At 62.7% G+C, this 17185-nt stretch overlaps 1 protein-coding gene across 1 annotated transcript in view; it reads right to left on the minus strand.

Moving 5' to 3' along the window:
* Positions 1-17185, minus strand: part of LOC123350047 (voltage-dependent L-type calcium channel subunit alpha-1F-like) — a 44164-nt gene that overhangs the window by 13836 nt on the left and 13143 nt on the right. The window contains exons 10-20 of the mRNA XM_044988375.1: positions 16908-16995; positions 16798-16824; positions 15873-16033; positions 6480-6705; positions 5979-6186; positions 3625-3745; positions 2945-3032; positions 2331-2385; positions 1300-1345; positions 801-933; positions 4-133 (exon numbers count right to left, since the gene is read on the minus strand). Coding sequence (XP_044844310.1) covers positions 4-133; positions 801-933; positions 1300-1345; positions 2331-2385; positions 2945-3032; positions 3625-3745; positions 5979-6186; positions 6480-6705; positions 15873-16033; positions 16798-16824; positions 16908-16995 — 1283 coding nt within the window. The remainder of the gene's footprint in view (positions 1-3; positions 134-800; positions 934-1299; positions 1346-2330; positions 2386-2944; positions 3033-3624; positions 3746-5978; positions 6187-6479; positions 6706-15872; positions 16034-16797; positions 16825-16907; positions 16996-17185) is intronic.

Consider the following 17185-nt stretch of genomic DNA (forward strand, 5'->3'; position numbering starts at 1 on the left):
CACGATGTTGCGGAAGGAGTGGGCCCGGATGGGGTCCTCGGCGGCCAGCGAGATGCTGCTGAGGATGATGAAGACGAGGATGAGGTTGGTGAAGATGTGGTGATGGATCAAGGCGTGACACCCCACCCGGAGCCTGGGGGCAGAGGAGAGATCGGGTCAGAACCAGAACCGCCCCCCCCGGCCGGCCAGCCAGCCCCCGCCCTGGGGCCGGGTGGGAGCCGGCGCCCCCCAGAGGGGACAGGCCCCTGCCCCATTCCCGCCCCCCTGAGCCAGCCGGCGCCCCCCAGAGGGGACAGGCCCCCGCCCCATTCCCGCCCCCCCGAGCCAGCCGGCGCCCCCTAGAGGGGACAGGCCCCTGCCCCATTCCCTGCCCCGCTGAGCCAGCCGGCGCCCCCCAGAGGGGACTGCCCGCTGCCCCCTTCCCTGCCCCCCTGAGCCAGCCGGTGCCCCCCAGAGGGGACAGGCCCCTGCCCCATTCCCGCCCCCCCGAGCCAGCCGGCGCCCCCCAGAGGGGACAGGCCCCCGCCCCATTCCCCACCCCCTGAGCCAGCCGGCGCCCCCCAGAGGGGACAGGCCCCTGCCCCATTCCCGCCCCCCCGAGCCAGCCGGCGCCCCCCCAGAGGGGACAGGCCCCTGCCCCATTCCCGCCCCGCTGAGCCAGCCGGCGCCCCCCAGAGGGGACAGGCCCCTGCCCCATTTCCCGCCCCCCTGAGCCAGCCGGCGCCCCCTAGAGGGGACAGGCCCCTGCCCCATTCCCTGCCCCGCTGGAGGATGCAGCCCCCGCCCCACGCGGCACTCACGGGTTGGTGCTGCTCAGGATGAAGAAGGCGCTGCCGGCCGGGATGGGCAGGACTTTCTCGGTTGGCGCCTCCTCCAGCTTGTCCAGGTGGGACTCGGCCAGGCTCTCCTGGTCACCCTCCTCGGTCTCCTCCCCTATGGGGCAGACAGGAGTGGGGCCCCGCTGGGCTCAGCCAGCCCCTCCCCGAGCAGAGAACCCAGGCATCCGGGCTCCCAGGCCCCCCCTGCTCTAACCACCAGCCCCCACTCCCCTCCCAGACCCGGGGAGAGAACCCAGGTGTCCGGGTTCCTGTTCATCATGATAGGATCTAAAAATACAGTAGAGTCACGACCAGCAGCTACAGATCTCAAAGGTCCCAGTGCCCGAGGGGAGAACACCCCCTGCTGAGCCCCCTGCCCTGCCCCACGGCCCGCCCCAGGACAGCCAGGGGTGCCCGCACCCTCCCAAGGCCTCTCCCCCAAGGCGCCCCCAGCTGGGAGAGTCAGACCCGCCCTTCCTACCTCCTCCTTCGTCCTCCTCCTCCTCCTCCTCCTCCCCGCACGGCACCTGGGGAGAGAGCAGCAGGAGCCCTGGTCTGCGCGTCTCCCTGCACCCTGGGGGGAGCCAGGGGGGAGCCAGGGTGCAGGGACACTATGGGGGGAGCCAGGCCCCCGCCAGGGGATTACAGCTCCCCTGCCCCTGGTGGGAAGCCCAGCGCCCGGGCCGAGCCCCCTTGTGACAGCGAGAGAACTGTTCCTAACGCTTCGGATGAGTGGTGCGGTGCCTCGGTTTCCCCAGCGTGCTGCCTGGATACCCCGCGGGGGCAGGGTGCCATGGAGGAGCCCAGCTGAGCAACCCGGGGCAGGACCCAGTGGACGTGCTGTGCCGGGTGGGGCCGTTCCCCCACGGGCTGCGTGTCCAGCGAGGGGGGGGGGTTGTTTAGGGCCAGGGGGTGACCCCGGGGACCCGGACGGTGGCCAGTGTGGGGCAGAGGGCGGAGGAGAGGGGGCCCGGGCCAAGGACAGAGAAGAGGCTGCGAGAAGGGGATATTGGGGGGGGCTGGGCTGCCCCACCCTGGGGGGTGTGACGAAGTGGGACTGGTCTTACTGGGGGCTGGGGACAGAAACTACGTTCCAGCAGCACAAATGCCTGTCACTCTGTCTCCTAGCAACGGATGGCCCGGCCCCTCCCTGCAGAGGTGCATCTAAAGGTGTTGGAGACAAAGGGGTCAGGTGACCTCCTGGCCCGGGAGAGAAGCTGAGCAGAGAGGAGGGGCCGGAGGGGGTGGGGCAGATTGGAGCTGGCTGGGGATAGAGGGGAGCAGGGAGACCGGGCTCTGATCCCCAGGGGGGCTGGGAGGCCCCCAAAATGGACCTAACAGGGGGGGATCCTGTTATCTGTGCCTGCAAGACCTGTGTTGGCCTGTGTTCCTGTCGCCTAAATAAACCTTCTGCTTCACTGGCTGGCTGAGAGTCCTGGGGAATCGTCACGGAGCCCGGGGGTGCAGGGCCCTGACTCCCCCACACTCCGTGACAGGGGGGCCACTTCTTACCTTCACGCTGCCATCCTGGCTGCCGCTGCCCTGGGCCTCATCCACAGCCTTCCCCCTGCGGGGAACAGGGGGGCTCAGAGCAGAGATGGGGAGAGAACCCAGGCATTCGGGCGCTCAGCCCACCGCCAACCCCACTCCCCTGCCAGAGCCGGGGGAGAACCCAGGAGTCCGGGCTCCCAGCCCCTGCTCTGACCACCAGCCCTCACTCCCCTCCCAGAGCCGGGGAGAGAACCCAGGAGTCCGGGCTCCCAGCCCCTGCTCTGACCACCAGCCCCCACTCCCCTCCCTGAGCCGGGAGAGAACCCAGGCGTCCGGGCTCCCAGCCCCTGCTCTGACCACCAGCCCCCACTCCCCTCCCCGAGCCAGGAGAGAACCCAGGCGTCCGGGCTCCCAGCCCCTGCTCTGACCACCAGCCCCCAGTCCCCTCCCAGAGCCGAGAGAGAACCCAGGCGTCCGGGCTCCCAGCCCCTGCTCTGACCACCAGCCCCCACTCCCCTCCCAGAGCCGGGGAGAGAACCCAGGCGTCCGGGCTCCCAGCCCCCCCTGCTCTAACCCACCAGCCCCCCCTCCCCTCCCAGACCCGGGGAGAGAACCCAGGCGTCCGGGCCCCTCACTTTCTGCTCTCCTCCTTGGACGAGTTGATGTTGTCCCCATCGGCCAGATTGTCCACAGCAATGGCCAGGAAGACGTTCAGCAGGATATCTGGGGGGGGGGCTCAGGAAAATGGGGGTGCAGGGGGTCCCAGCCCCACCCCAAATCCACTCACCCCCAGTGTCAGCCCCCCCACGCCACTGCCTGGCTCCAGGCCCCCCCCCTCCTGCCACCAGCTCCTGATACACCCCCCCCACCCCCAGCCCGAGATCTGCCCCCACTAGTCGCCAGCTGCCTGTCAACTCGCCCTCCCCCCGCCAGCCACTGCCCCGGCCCCCTGCAGCCCCCCGGCCCCCTGCAGCCCCCCTGCCCTGGCCCCCTGCCCTGGCCCTATATAGCCCCCCACCCCCTGGCCTCGGCCCCCTGCAGCCCCCCGGCCCCCTGCAGCCCCCCCTGCCCTGGCCTCCTGCAGCCCCCCGGCCCCCTGCAGCCCCCCGGCCCCTTGTAGCCCCCTGGCCCCAGCCCCCTGCAGCCCCCCGGCCCCCTGCAGCCCCCCGGTCCTGGCCCTATATAGCCCCCCACCCCCCGGCCCCAGGCCCCGGCAGCCCCCCGGCCCCCTGCAGCCCCCCGGCCCCAGCCCCTTGTAGCCCCCTGGCCCCGGCCCCCTGGCCCCAGCCCCCTGCAGCCCCCGCCTGGCGGGTACAGTTGCCGCAGATGAAGAGGATGATGAAGTAGACGCACACCAGCATGCCGGGGAAGGACGGGCCCCCGTACGCCATGATCCCGTCGTACATCACCGCGTTCCAGTCCTCGCCCGTCAGGATCTGGGGGCCAGGCAGCTGTCAGTGGGGGGCAGGGGCTGGCGTGGCCCCCTGGGGGGAGCGGGGGATCCCAGGGGAGTGACCCTGGGGGGAGCGGGGGGGCACCTGGGAGTCAGTGAGCAGAGCGCGGGAAGGGGCCTGCGGCGAACTGGGAATGTTCTGAATGTTGGCTCTGAATACGCTGTGGGTGCCTCAGTTTCCCCTCTGCAGTTCTTAAGTCTCCAGGAGGGGGGATCGGAGGGGGGGGTTGCTGCAGAGCGAGGGGCCAGTGCACCGAAATGCCTGACACTGTCTCCTGGCAACTGACGGCCTGGCCCCCCCGCAAGGTGCCGACTGAAGGTGCTGGAGACAGAGGGGTCAGGAGACCCCCTGGCTCGGGGAAGGGGCTGAGCAGAGGAGGGGCTGGGGGGGTCAGTCTGGGGCTGGCTGGGGACGAGGAGTGAGGGCAGACGGGGGGGTCTGGCTCCCTGCCCCCTAGAATGGACCCGGCCGAGGGGTCCGGTTCTCCAGCTGTCCCGGGCTCCCCGGCGCTGCTCCCCACAAGCCCGGCAGGACTCGGGAGCCTCCTCTCCCTCGGAGCAGCCTGGCTGCAGGGCTAGAAGCTCCCCCGGCTTCACCTCCGGGGTCTCTCCTGGGAGCGTTCGGCCTCCTCAGCCCCCCCGTGCGCTTCCCCCAGCGAGTCCGCCCAGCGGGGTCCTGGGGGGCCACAGGGTCCTGCCCCCCCACGGCGCAGGCAGACGTGACTCTCAGCCAGCCGGGGACACAGAGGTTGATTCGATGCCAGGAACAGGGGCTAACACAGAGCTTGTAGGTACCGCGAGCCGGACCCCTCGGCCGGGTCCGTTCTGGGGGGCAGGGAGCCAGACCCCCCCGTCTGCCCTCACTCCCCATCCCCAGCCAGCCCCAGACTGACCCCCCCCCAGCCCCTCCTCTGCTCAGCTCCTTCCCCGGGCCAGGGGGTCTCCTGACCCCTTTGTCTGGGGGGGAGGTGGACGGGGGGGTCCCGGGGGGGCTCCGGGATACCTGGAAGACAGTGAGTAGCGCCTGCGGGAAGGTGTCGAAGGTGGGGGTCCCGGGGGGTGTCCCAGGGGGAGGTGGACGGGGGTTCCGGGGGGGCTCCGGGGGGAGGTGGATGGGGGGTCCCGGGGGGCCCCGGGGGGGCTCCAGGGTACCTGGAAGACGGTGAGCAGCGCCTGTGGGAAGGTATCGAAGTGGGGGTGCCGGGGTGGGTCCCCGGGAGGAGGTGGATGGGGGGCTCCGGGGGGGCTCCGGGGGGGTACCTGGAAGACGGTGAGCAGCGCCTGCGGGAAGGTGTCGAAGGTAGGGGTCCGGGGGGGGTCCCTGGGGGGAGGTGGACGGGGGTCCCGGGGGGGCTCCGGGGGGGTCCGGGGGGGTACCTGGAAGACGGTGAGTAGCGCCTGCGGGAAGGTGTCGAAGTGGGGGTGCCGGGGTGGGTCCCAGGGGAGGCGGACGGGGGGGGTCCCTGGGGGGAGGTGGACGGGGGACCCGGGGGGGCTCCGGGGGGGTCCCGGGGGGGTACCTGGAAGACGGTGAGCAGCGCCTGCGGGAAGGTGTCGAAGTGGGGGTGCCGGGGTGGGTCCCAGGGGAGGCGGACGGGGGGGTCCCTGGGGGGAGGCAGACAGGGGGCTCCGGGGGGCCTCCGGGGGGGTCCCGGGGGGGGTACCTGGAAGACGGTGAGCAGCGCCTGCGGGAAGGGGTCGAAGGTAGGGGTCGGGGGGGGTCCCTGGGGGGAGGTGGACGGGGGTCCCGGGGGGGCTCGGGGGGGGCTCCGGGGGGGTACCTGGAAGACGGTGAGCAGCGCCTGCGGGAAGGTGTCGAAGGTAGGGGTCGGGGGGGGTCCCTGGGGGGAGGTGGACGGGGGTCCCGGGGGGGCTCTGGGGGGGCTCCGGGGGGGTACCTGGAAGATGGTGAGCAGCGCCTGCGGGAAGGTGTCGAAGGTAGGGGTCCGGGGGGGGTCCCCGGGGGGAGGTGGACGGGGGTCCCGGGGGGGCTCCGGGGGGGTCCCCGGGGGGAGGTGGACGGGGGTCCCGGGGGGGCTCCGGGGGGGTCCCCGGGGGGAGGTGGATGGGGGTCCCGGGGGGGCTCTGGGGGGGCTCCGGGGGGGTACCTGGAAGACGGTGAGCAGCGCCTGTGGGAAGGTATCGAAGTGGGGGTGCCGGGGTGGGTCCCCGGGAGGAGGTGGATGGGGGGCTCCGGGGGGGCTCCGGGGGGGTACCTGGAAGACGGTGAGCAGCGCCTGCGGGAAGGTGTCGAACGTGCTGCGCTTGGTCTGGGTCTCGTCGAAGTTGAACTTGCCGCCGAAGAGCTGCATCCCCAGCAGGGAGAAGATGATGATGAAGAGGAAGAGCAGCAGGAGCAGGGACGCGATCGATTTCATGGAGTTCAGCAGCGAGGCCACCAGGTTACTCAGCGACGCCCAGTGCCTGGGGGGCAGACGGGGCGACCCACGGCCGGTTACCGTGCCCCTCCCATGCCCAGCCCGGCCCCACGGCTAATACACAGTCCCTCCCACGGCCAGGCCAGCCCCACGGCCGGGCCGGCCCCATGCCCAGCCCGGCCCCACGGCCAGTACCCCACGCCCAGCCCGGCCCCAGTGCCAGCCCCACACCCAGCCCGGCCCCACGGCCAGTACCCCACGCCCAGCCCAGCCCCAGTGCCAGCCCCACACCCAGCCCGGCCCCACGCCCAGCCCCAATGCCCAGTCTCCCCTGCGGACCTGGTGACTTTGAAGATGCGCAGCAGGCGGACGCAGCGGAGCACGGAGATGCCGAGCGGCTCCATGAGCTGCAGCTCCACCAGCACCGTCTCCAGGATGCCCCCGCACACCACGAAGCAGTCGAAGCGGTTGAAGAAGCTGACGAAATAGCCCTGCAGGCCCAGGGCGTAGAGCTTGAGCAGCATCTCCAGCGTGAAGAGCGAGAGCAGCACCTTGTTGGCGTAGGCTGGGGGGAGACGCCCGGGGGTCACTTGGGGGGAGACGGGGGGGCACTCGGGGAGCAGATGGGGGGTCACTCAGGGAGAGACACCCAGGGCCAGGACAGGGGAGAGGCGCCCGGGGGCAGGAGGGGAGGAGACGCCCGGGGGCAGGAGGGGGGGAGACGCCCGGTGTAGAACTGATGAATGAAATTGTTACGATGCTGGTTAAGAGCCAGAGCTGTTCAGTCAGCTGCCCTTGTACGTTTCACTATCAGTCCAATTCCTGCTTAAATCACTGAGACTTGCACTGTTTCACTATTGTAATTTCTGCTCACCATTCACTACACGTGCCTACATTGTAACCTCTGTTCACTGTTCACCATTCACTGCACGTGCCTACATTGTAACCTCTGTTCACTGTTCACCATTCACTGCACGTGCCTACATTGTAACCTCTGTTCACTGTTCACCATTCACTGCACGTGCCTACATTGTAACTTCTGTTCGCTGTTCACCATTCACTCCACGTGCCTACATTGTAACTTCTGTTCACTGTTCACCAGTCACTACACGTGCCTACATTGTAACTTCTGTTCACTATTCACCATTCACTGCACGTGCCTACATTGTAACTTCTGTTCACTGTTCACCAGTCACTACACGTGCCTACATTGTAACTTCTGTTCACTGTTCACCATTCACTGCACGTGCCTACAATGTAACTTCTGTTCACTGTCCACCATTCACTGCACGTGCCTACATTGTAACTTCTGTTCACTGTTCACTATTCACTGCACGTGCCTACATTGTAACTTCTGTTCACTGTTCACCATTCACTGCACGTGCCTACATTGTAACTTCTGTTCACTGTTCACCAGTCACGACACGTGCCTACATTGTAACTTCTGTTCACTGTTCACCAGTCACGACACGTGCCTACATTGTAACTTCTGTTCACTGTTCACCATTCACTGCACGTGCCTACATTGTAACCTCTGTTCCCTGTTTGCCATTCACTGCACGTGCCTACATTGTAACCTCTGTTCACTGTTCACCATTCACTGCACGTGCCTACATTGTAACTTCTGTTCACTGTTCACCAGTCACTGCATGTGCCTACACTGTAATTTCTGTTCACTGTTCACCAGTCACTACACGTGCCTACATTGTAACTTCTGTTCTCTGTTCACCATTCACTGCACGTGCCTACATTGTAACTTCTGTTCTCTGTTCACCATTCACTGCACGTGCCTACATTGTAACTTCTGTTCACTGTTCACCATTCACTACACGTGCCTACATTGTAACTTCTGTTCACTGTTCACCATTCACTGCACGTGCCTACATTGTAACTTCTGTTCACTGTTCACCATTCACTGCACGTGCCTACATTGTAACCTCTGTTCACTGTTCACCAGTCACTGCACGTGCCTACATTGTAACTTCTGTTCACTGTTCACCAGTCACTGCACGTGCCTACATTGTAACCTCTGTTCACCATTCACTGCACATGCCTACATTGTAACCTCTGTTCACTGTTCACCATTCACTGCACGTGCCTACATTGTAACTTCTGTTCACTGTTCACCAGTCACTGCACGTGCCTACATTGTAACTTCTGTTCACTGTTCACCATTCACTGCACGTGCCTACAATGTAACTTCTGTTCACTGTCCACCATTCACTGCACGTGCCTACATTGTAACTTCTGTTCACTGTTCACTATTCACTGCACGTGCCTACATTGTAACTTCTGTTCACTGTTCACCATTCACTGCACGTGCCTACATTGTAACTTCTGTTCACTGTTCACCAGTCACGACACGTGCCTACATTGTAACTTCTGTTCACTGTTCACCAGTCACTGCACGTGCCTACATTGTAACCTCTGTTCCCTGTTTGCCATTCACTGCACGTGCCTACATTGTAACCTCTGTTCACTGTTCACCATTCACTGCACGTGCCTACATTGTAACTTCTGTTCACTGTTCACCAGTCACTGCATGTGCCTACACTGTAATTTCTGTTCACTGTTCACCAGTCACTACACGTGCCTACATTGTAACTTCTGTTCTCTGTTCACCATTCACTGCACGTGCCTACATTGTAACTTCTGTTCTCTGTTCACCATTCACTGCACGTGCCTACATTGTAACTTCTGTTCACTGTTCACCATTCACTACACGTGCCTACATTGTAACTTCTGTTCACTGTTCACCATTCACTGCACGTGCCTACATTGTAACTTCTGTTCACTGTTCACCATTCACTGCACGTGCCTACATTGTAACCTCTGTTCACTGTTCACCAGTCACTGCACGTGCCTACATTGTAACTTCTGTTCACTGTTCACCAGTCACTGCACGTGCCTACATTGTAACCTCTGTTCACCATTCACTGCACATGCCTACATTGTAACCTCTGTTCACTGTTCACCATTCACTGCACGTGCCTACATTGTAACTTCTGTTCACTGTTCACCAGTCACTGCACGTGCCTACATTGTAACTTCTGTTCACTGTTCACCATTCACTGCACGTGCCTACAATGTAACTTCTGTTCACTGTCCACCATTCACTGCACGTGCCTACATTGTAACTTCTGTTCACTGTTCACTATTCACTGCACGTGCCTACATTGTAACTTCTGTTCACTGTTCACCATTCACTGCACGTGCCTACATTGTAACTTCTGTTCACTGTTCACCAGTCACGACACGTGCCTACATTGTAACTTCTGTTCACTGTTCACCAGTCACGACACGTGCCTACATTGTAACTTCTGTTCACTGTTCACCATTCACTGCACGTGCCTACATTGTAACCTCTGTTCCCTGTTTGCCATTCACTGCACGTGCCTACATTGTAACCTCTGTTCACTGTTCACCATTCACTGCACGTGCCTACATTGTAACTTCTGTTCACTGTTCACCAGTCACTGCATGTGCCTACACTGTAATTTCTGTTCACTGTTCACCAGTCACTACACGTGCCTACATTGTAACTTCTGTTCTCTGTTCACCATTCACTGCACGTGCCTACATTGTAACTTCTGTTCTCTGTTCACCATTCACTGCACGTGCCTACATTGTAACTTCTGTTCACTGTTCACCATTCACTACACGTGCCTACATTGTAACTTCTGTTCACTGTTCACCATTCACTGCACGTGCCTACATTGTAACTTCTGTTCACTGTTCACCATTCACTGCACGTGCCTACATTGTAACCTCTGTTCACTGTTCACCAGTCACTGCACGTGCCTACATTGTAACTTCTGTTCACTGTTCACCAGTCACTGCACGTGCCTACATTGTAACTTCTGTTCACTGTTCACCATTCACTGCACGTGCCTACAATGTAACTTCTGTTCACTGTCCACCATTCACTGCACGTGCCTACATTGTAACTTCTGTTCACTGTTCACTATTCACTGCACGTGCCTACATTGTAACTTCTGTTCACTGTTCACCATTCACTGCACGTGCCTACATTGTAACTTCTGTTCACTGTTCACCAGTCACGACACGTGCCTACATTGTAACTTCTGTTCACTGTTCACCAGTCACGACACGTGCCTACATTGTAACTTCTGTTCACTGTTCACCATTCACTGCACGTGCCTACATTGTAACCTCTGTTCCCTGTTTGCCATTCACTGCACGTGCCTACATTGTAACCTCTGTTCACTGTTCACCATTCACTGCACGTGCCTACATTGTAACTTCTGTTCACTGTTCACCAGTCACTGCATGTGCCTACACTGTAATTTCTGTTCACTGTTCACCAGTCACTACACGTGCCTACATTGTAACTTCTGTTCTCTGTTCACCATTCACTGCACGTGCCTACATTGTAACTTCTGTTCTCTGTTCACCATTCACTGCACGTGCCTACATTGTAACTTCTGTTCACTGTTCACCATTCACTACACGTGCCTACATTGTAACTTCTGTTCACTGTTCACCATTCACTGCACGTGCCTACATTGTAACTTCTGTTCACTGTTCACCATTCACTGCACGTGCCTACATTGTAACCTCTGTTCACTGTTCACCAGTCACTGCACGTGCCTACATTGTAACTTCTGTTCACTGTTCACCAGTCACTGCACGTGCCTACATTGTAACCTCTGTTCCCTGTTTGCCATTCACTGCACGTGCCTACATTGTAACCTCTGTTCACTGTTCACCATTCACTGCACGTGCCTACATTGTAACTTCTGTTCACTGTTCACCAGTCACTGCATGTGCCTACACTGTAATTTCTGTTCACTGTTCACCAGTCACTACACGTGCCTACATTGTAACTTCTGTTCTCTGTTCACCATTCACTGCACGTGCCTACATTGTAACTTCTGTTCTCTGTTCACCATTCACTGCACGTGCCTACATTGTAACTTCTGTTCACTGTTCACCATTCACTACACGTGCCTACATTGTAACTTCTGTTCACTGTTCACCATTCACTGCACGTGCCTACATTGTAACTTCTGTTCACTGTTCACCATTCACTGCACGTGCCTACATTGTAACCTCTGTTCACTGTTCACCAGTCACTGCACGTGCCTACATTGTAACTTCTGTTCACTGTTCACCAGTCACTGCACGTGCCTACATTGTAACCTCTGTTCCCTGTTTGCCATATTGGAATCCAAACCCCAGTTTAAAACGCTCTCTCCATTTTGTAAAAGCTTCCTCCAACCTTCCTTTTTGCAAACCCTGCTGTGCTCTCCTTAGTTAGGTTCGATGTGTGACTGAGGTATGGATGGATGATGGCCCCGGCCTGTCCTGATGAAGCAGAGTTCACACCCCAGCGGCTGAAGCTGCAGACAAGAGCCCTAACAAATGAGCAGAGTCCACCCTAAACAGAAAAGCTACAAGAGAAGGAAGATCAAAGCCGGGTCCCAGGCTGACAGTCAGGCCTGCAATTGACGGGTGATCAGTCACCAGACCCAGAGGCGGTGACACAGCAAGACCTAGAGACTCTGGATTCAGACTCAAGCCTACAAAAAGGCTGGGTGAGATGGGAGACTTGGGGGGTAACGTTCTGCTGCCAGCATGGACGGGCCTCGGCGCCTGCCCCCCAGAGACCAGCTCCTCCTCCTGCCCGGCGGTGCTGGCCTGTTACCGCCCCGAGCTACCAACCCAGGCTGGGGAATCCAGCCACGGACTCCAGCCATGTCCAGGGCTGGTAACTATGCAGCAGCTGCAGAGCATCTGATGGGTGTGTGTGCGTGTGTGAGAGAGAGAATGTGTGTGTGTGTGTGTAGGTATTAGGTATAATGTGTGTGTGTTTGTGTGTGTGTGTGTGAGTGTGTGAGTGTGTGTGTAGGTATTGGGTATAATGTGTGTGTGTGTGTGTGTGTGTGTGTAGGTATTAGGTATAATGTGTGTGTGTGAGTGTGTGTGTAGGTATTAGGTATAATGTGTGATGTGATAGACCCAGGCCAGTTGGGTTCAGCAGACTAGCAGAAGGCAGATACACTGGCCACTGGATTAGCAGTTTTCTGTTCCCTGACTGACCAGAGCAGGGGCTGCTCCAGGCTAATGAGAGCACCTGACTGTAATTAAGGCCCTGCTGGTGCTATACAAAGGGCTCGCTCCAGTCAGGCGGGGGAGCCAGAGGAGGCGCGGCGTGGCGTGGCGTGGCGTGGCGTGGCGTGGCGTGGCGTGGCGTGGCGTGGCGCGGCTGAAGGGCTGGTTACTGAAGACCCCCCCAAACCCTCGGTAAGGGAGCCCTGAGGTGAGGGTGAAGAGGGGAGAAGCAGGAGAGCTGTGGGGAAGTGGCCCAGGGAAATGTAGCAACTCTGGCAGTGAAAGGTTGGCTGCCAACAGCTGCTGCCATGAGGGTCCCTGGGCCGGAACCCGGAGTAGAGGGGGGGCCTGGGTTCCCCCCAACCCACCCCTACAGGAACAGCTCCTGGGAGGGGAGGTCAGGCCCCTGTCAGGACAGGAGGCTGAACAGAGACGGGGGCAGTTCTCTCCCCAGCCTCCTGCAGCCTGTGATGAACAGGGCTCAGCAGACTGTGAGCCTGGCCCCCCAGAGAGACGGGCCACGGGGAGGGTCACAGGGAGCCACTGAGGCAGCAGAAACCGCCTGGGAGCTCAGGACCCCCGGGGGCAAGGTGAGACTCTGCCACAGCGTGTTAGTTATTGGTCATAAATCAAGTTATCATCATAAATGTGGCATCTTTGTCTTCCCTCTGAAAAGCTCCTGTGTAGCTTTGTCTGTACAACACTGGGGCCAGCATGGGGGAGGGGAGATGCCCGGGGCCAGCATGGGGGAGGGGAGATGCCCAGTGTGGCAAACTGGGAATGTTCTTAATGTTTTCTCTGAATACGCTGTGGGTGCCTCAGTTTCCCCTCTGCAGTTCTTAAGTCTCCAGGAGGGGGGATCGGGGGGGGGTTGCTGCAGAGCGAGGGGCCAGTGCACCGAAATGCCTGGGACTGTCTCCTGGCAACTGACGGCCTGGGCCCCCCCCGCAAGGTGCCGGCTGAAGGTGCTGGAGACAAAGGGGTCAGGAGACCCCCTGGCCCGGGGAAGGAGCTGAGCAGAGGAGGGGCTGGGGGGGGTCAGTCTGGGGCTGGCTGGGGACGAGGAGTGAGGGCAGACGTGGGGGTCTGGCTCCCTGCCCCCCAGAATGGACCCGGCCGAGGGGTCCGGCTCGCGGTACCTACAAGCTCTGGGTTAGCCCCTGTTCCTGGCATTGAATCCACCTCTGTGTCCCCGGCTGGCTGAGAGTCACGTCTGCCTGCGCCGTGGGGGGGCAGGACCCTGTGGCCCCCCCAGGACCTCGCTGGGGGAAGCGCACGGGGGGGCTGAGGAGGCCGAACGCTCCCAGGAGAGACCCAGGAGGTGAAGCCGGGGGAGCTTCTTGCCCTGCGGACAGGCTGCTCCGAGGGAGAGGAGGCTCCCGAGTCCTGCCGGGCTTGTGGGGAGCAGCGCCGGGGAGCCCGGGACACCCAGGGCCAGGAGGTTGGGGGAGACGCCCGGGGGCCGGGGGCCTGGCTTGGGTGGGTCAGCGCTGGGGCAGTGACTCGAACCGGGCTGGCCGGGTTAGCACGGTCGAGGCCTGGGATTAGCGCAAACTGGGGGGGGGGGTCTCTCACTCAGGGCGATTACAGGGTGTGACGCACGGACTCAGGGATCCAGGCAGGTCTCTACAGAGCCGGGATCACCCGGGGGGGGGGGGATGAGGGTTATCGGGGGGGTCATCACAGGGCGGGTTTACGATTAGGACCGGGATTGGGAATATCTGCGCTCGGGATTATCTCGTAGGCTACCTAGACTGGGGATTGGGAAAATCTAGCCCAGAGGGACCACGGGACTATGTGGAAGCAGGGTTGGGATTATCTGCGCCAGGAGATTAGGACGCTGCAGCGCTGGGTGAATGAGGATGGGATTAGGGTGGAGGGAGGCCAGGGGTATCTTGGCCAGGGATGATTGAGGGTAGAGACGGTCACAGGGGGTTAGGATTTCCCGGGCCCGACGCTTGGGATTGGGGGGATTCGGCGTGGGGGGTGCAGAGGCAGAGCCGAATTCTCTCGGCTGGGTGTCAGGCTGACGGAGGAGGGGATATTGCAGAGACCGGGGCAGGGTTTCTCACCGGTCGGGATTGGGATCGGCGGGCGGGGAGATGGGAGATCCCCGAGGCCTGGCGAGATACCGGTCGGGGCTGGGACCTGTCTGGGTTTGGCATTAAGAGCGACGAGGATTCAGGGCAGATTGACGGGGGGTTCGTCCAGGATCCGGCCCCACTGGGACGGGGTTTTCTCGTCATTACGGGGAGGTCGCTGGGTTCCTGCAGACCCCAGGCAGGGGGACCTGGGCTGGGAATCTCACAGATCGGGACTGGGACTGAGGCCACTAGCGATCGCGTTCGTCTGGGAGCGGGACGGGGTGGGGAGGGTCGACCTGGGGACGTTGCGGGGGCGTTTTGCTGGGACTGGCTGCACTGGGGAGGGGATCTCGGGGTGACTTCACTTGAGGGGCGACACCCGAGCGTAACCTGAGCCGGGAGGGGGCTGGGGCCAGGTGACACTGGAGCTGGCTGGGGAAACGGAGGGAGCCCCAGGGCTCCCTGGTCCCCAAGATGGACCCGACTCAGGGGTCCTGTTTCCTGAACCTGCAACCTCTGTTTTGGGCTGTTCCTGTCGGCTACTAAACCTTGTGTGTTGCTGGCTGGCTGAGGGTTCGGGCCCCGACTCCCCCCAGCCGGCCAGGACATCCCGCCAGCGCTGCCGCCCCTGCGACCCCACCGGAGCTGGGGCGGGCGGGACAAGGACGCAGGCCCAGCACAGAGGAGCCTTTCCGGAAAGTGGCCGTGGACACAGTGGGGCCCCTCAGCGAGACGACCCGGTCGGGGAAGAAACGTCCTGGTGGGGGCAGATCTCGCCAGCCGCGGCGGTGCCCTGTCCGGCACCGCAGCCGACACCGTGGCAGCCGCGTGGGGCTCCCCAGGGGAGTCCTGACGGACCTGGGCTCCAGGTCCGGCACAGCTGGGCCTCAGCGTCTCACCCCCAGTCCAACGGGCCGGTGGGGGGGTCAGCGGGACCCTAAAGATGATGCTGAAACCCGTATGGACCAGCACCCGCAGGCCTGGGGCAAGTTCTTACCCCACCCGCTGCTGCCGCCCTGCGAAGTGCCCCAGGACTCGACCCGGTTTCCACCCTCGCTCGGGTGTCGCCCCTCAAGTGAAGTCACCCCCTGAGATCCCACCCCCCATGCAGCCAGTCCCAGTAAAACTCCCCTGCGACTTCCCCAGGTCGATCCGCCCCCGCCCTGCTCCAGCAAACAGCTCTGAGCCGCCGCAGCGATAATAAACCCCTCCCAGAGCCGGGAGAGAACCCAGGCGTCCGGGCTCCCAGCTCTACCCACTAGACCCCACTCCCCTCCCAGAGCCGGGAGAGAACCCAGGCGTCCGGGCTCCCAGCTCTACCCACTAGACCCCACTCCCCTCCCAGAGCCGGGAGAGAACCCAGGCGTCCGGGCTCCCAGCTTTACCCACCAGCCCCCACTCCCCTCCCAGAGCCAGGGAGAGAACCCAGGCGTCCGGGCTCCCAGCTCTACCCACCAGCCCCCACTCCCCTCCCAGAGCCAGGGAGAGAACCCAGGCGTCCGGGCTCCCAGCCCCCCCTGCTCTAACCCGCCAGCCCGCCCCGAGCCGAGAGGGCCCCCGCGGCGGGGCTCACCCTGGATCTGCGTCAGCCAGTCGGGCTGGTTGTCGTGCTCGGAGGCGATCGTCAGCGTGTTGAGGAAGACGAGGATCAGGACCATCCAGTAGAAGGAGACGGATTTCACGGCCAGGCGGCAGCGCTTCCGCAGGAGCCGGTTCATGCGCCGGCACCGGCGGCTGGGGGGCAGAGCGGGGGCACGGGTCAGCGGGGCCGAGCCCCACAGAGACCCCCCCGCGGGCCGAGCCCCACAGAGACCCCCCCACAGAGATCCCCCCCATGGGCTGCGACAGACCCCCCCCGCAGTGCCCCACAGAGACACCCCCTGGGGCTGGGACAGCGCCCCCCGCAGGGCCCCACAGAGACCCCCCCCCGCAGGGCCCCACAGAGACACCCCCTGGGGCTGGGACAGTGCCCCCCGCAGGGCCCCACAGAGACACCCCCTGGGGCTGGGACAGTGCCCCCCGCAGGGCCCCACAGAGACACCCCCTGGGGCTGGGACAGTGCCCCCCGCAGGGCCCCACAGAGACACCCCCTGGGGCTGGGACAGGGCCCCCCGCAGGGCCCCACAGAGACACCCCCTGGGGCTGGGACAGCGCCCCCCGCAGGGCCCCACAGAGACCCCCCCCCGCAGGGCCCCACAGAGACACCCCCTGGGGCTGGGACAGTGCCCCCCGCAGGGCCCCACAGAGACACCCCCTGGGGCTGGGACAGCGCCCCCCGCAGGGCCCCACAGAGACACCCCCTGGGGCTGGGACAGCGCCCCCCGCAGGGCCCCACAGAGACACCCCCTGGGGCTGGGACAGCGCCCCCCGCAGGGCCCCACAGAGACACCCCCTGGGGCTGGGACAGCGCCCCCCGCAGGGGGTCAGCGGGGCTGGGCCCCACAGAGACATCCCCCCCCCCGCAGGGCGGAGACGTCCCCTCCTTCACTCCCACTCACCAGAATTTTGTCTTTGAGATTTTGCCTCTGCAGAAAGAGAAGAGAAAAGAAACGAAAAATCAAATGCAGCCACCTCTGGGGTGGGACCTGGGGCCCCTCCGCGCACTCACAGATACACGTCGCAGCAGGTGGCGTGATGCTCCTCTTCGCCCACGTTCTCGGTGTTGACGGACGTCGTTTCACTCGCGGGGAGACTGGCTGGGGGAGAGACGTACGGGTGAGCTCCCCCCTCGTGACTCTGAACTGACCTGGGGGGCCGAGATCAGAATCCGGCCCTGCCCCCACTGCAATCAGGAGTGACTCCGGATTGACCCCAGGGGAGCTGAGATCAGAATCCGGCCCTGCCCCCACTGCAGTCAGGAGTGATTCTGGTTTGACCCCCAGGGGA

Source organism: Mauremys mutica, chromosome 15 (genome assembly GCF_020497125.1).
Source record: "Mauremys mutica isolate MM-2020 ecotype Southern chromosome 15, ASM2049712v1, whole genome shotgun sequence".
NCBI lineage: Eukaryota > Metazoa > Chordata > Testudines > Geoemydidae > Mauremys > Mauremys mutica.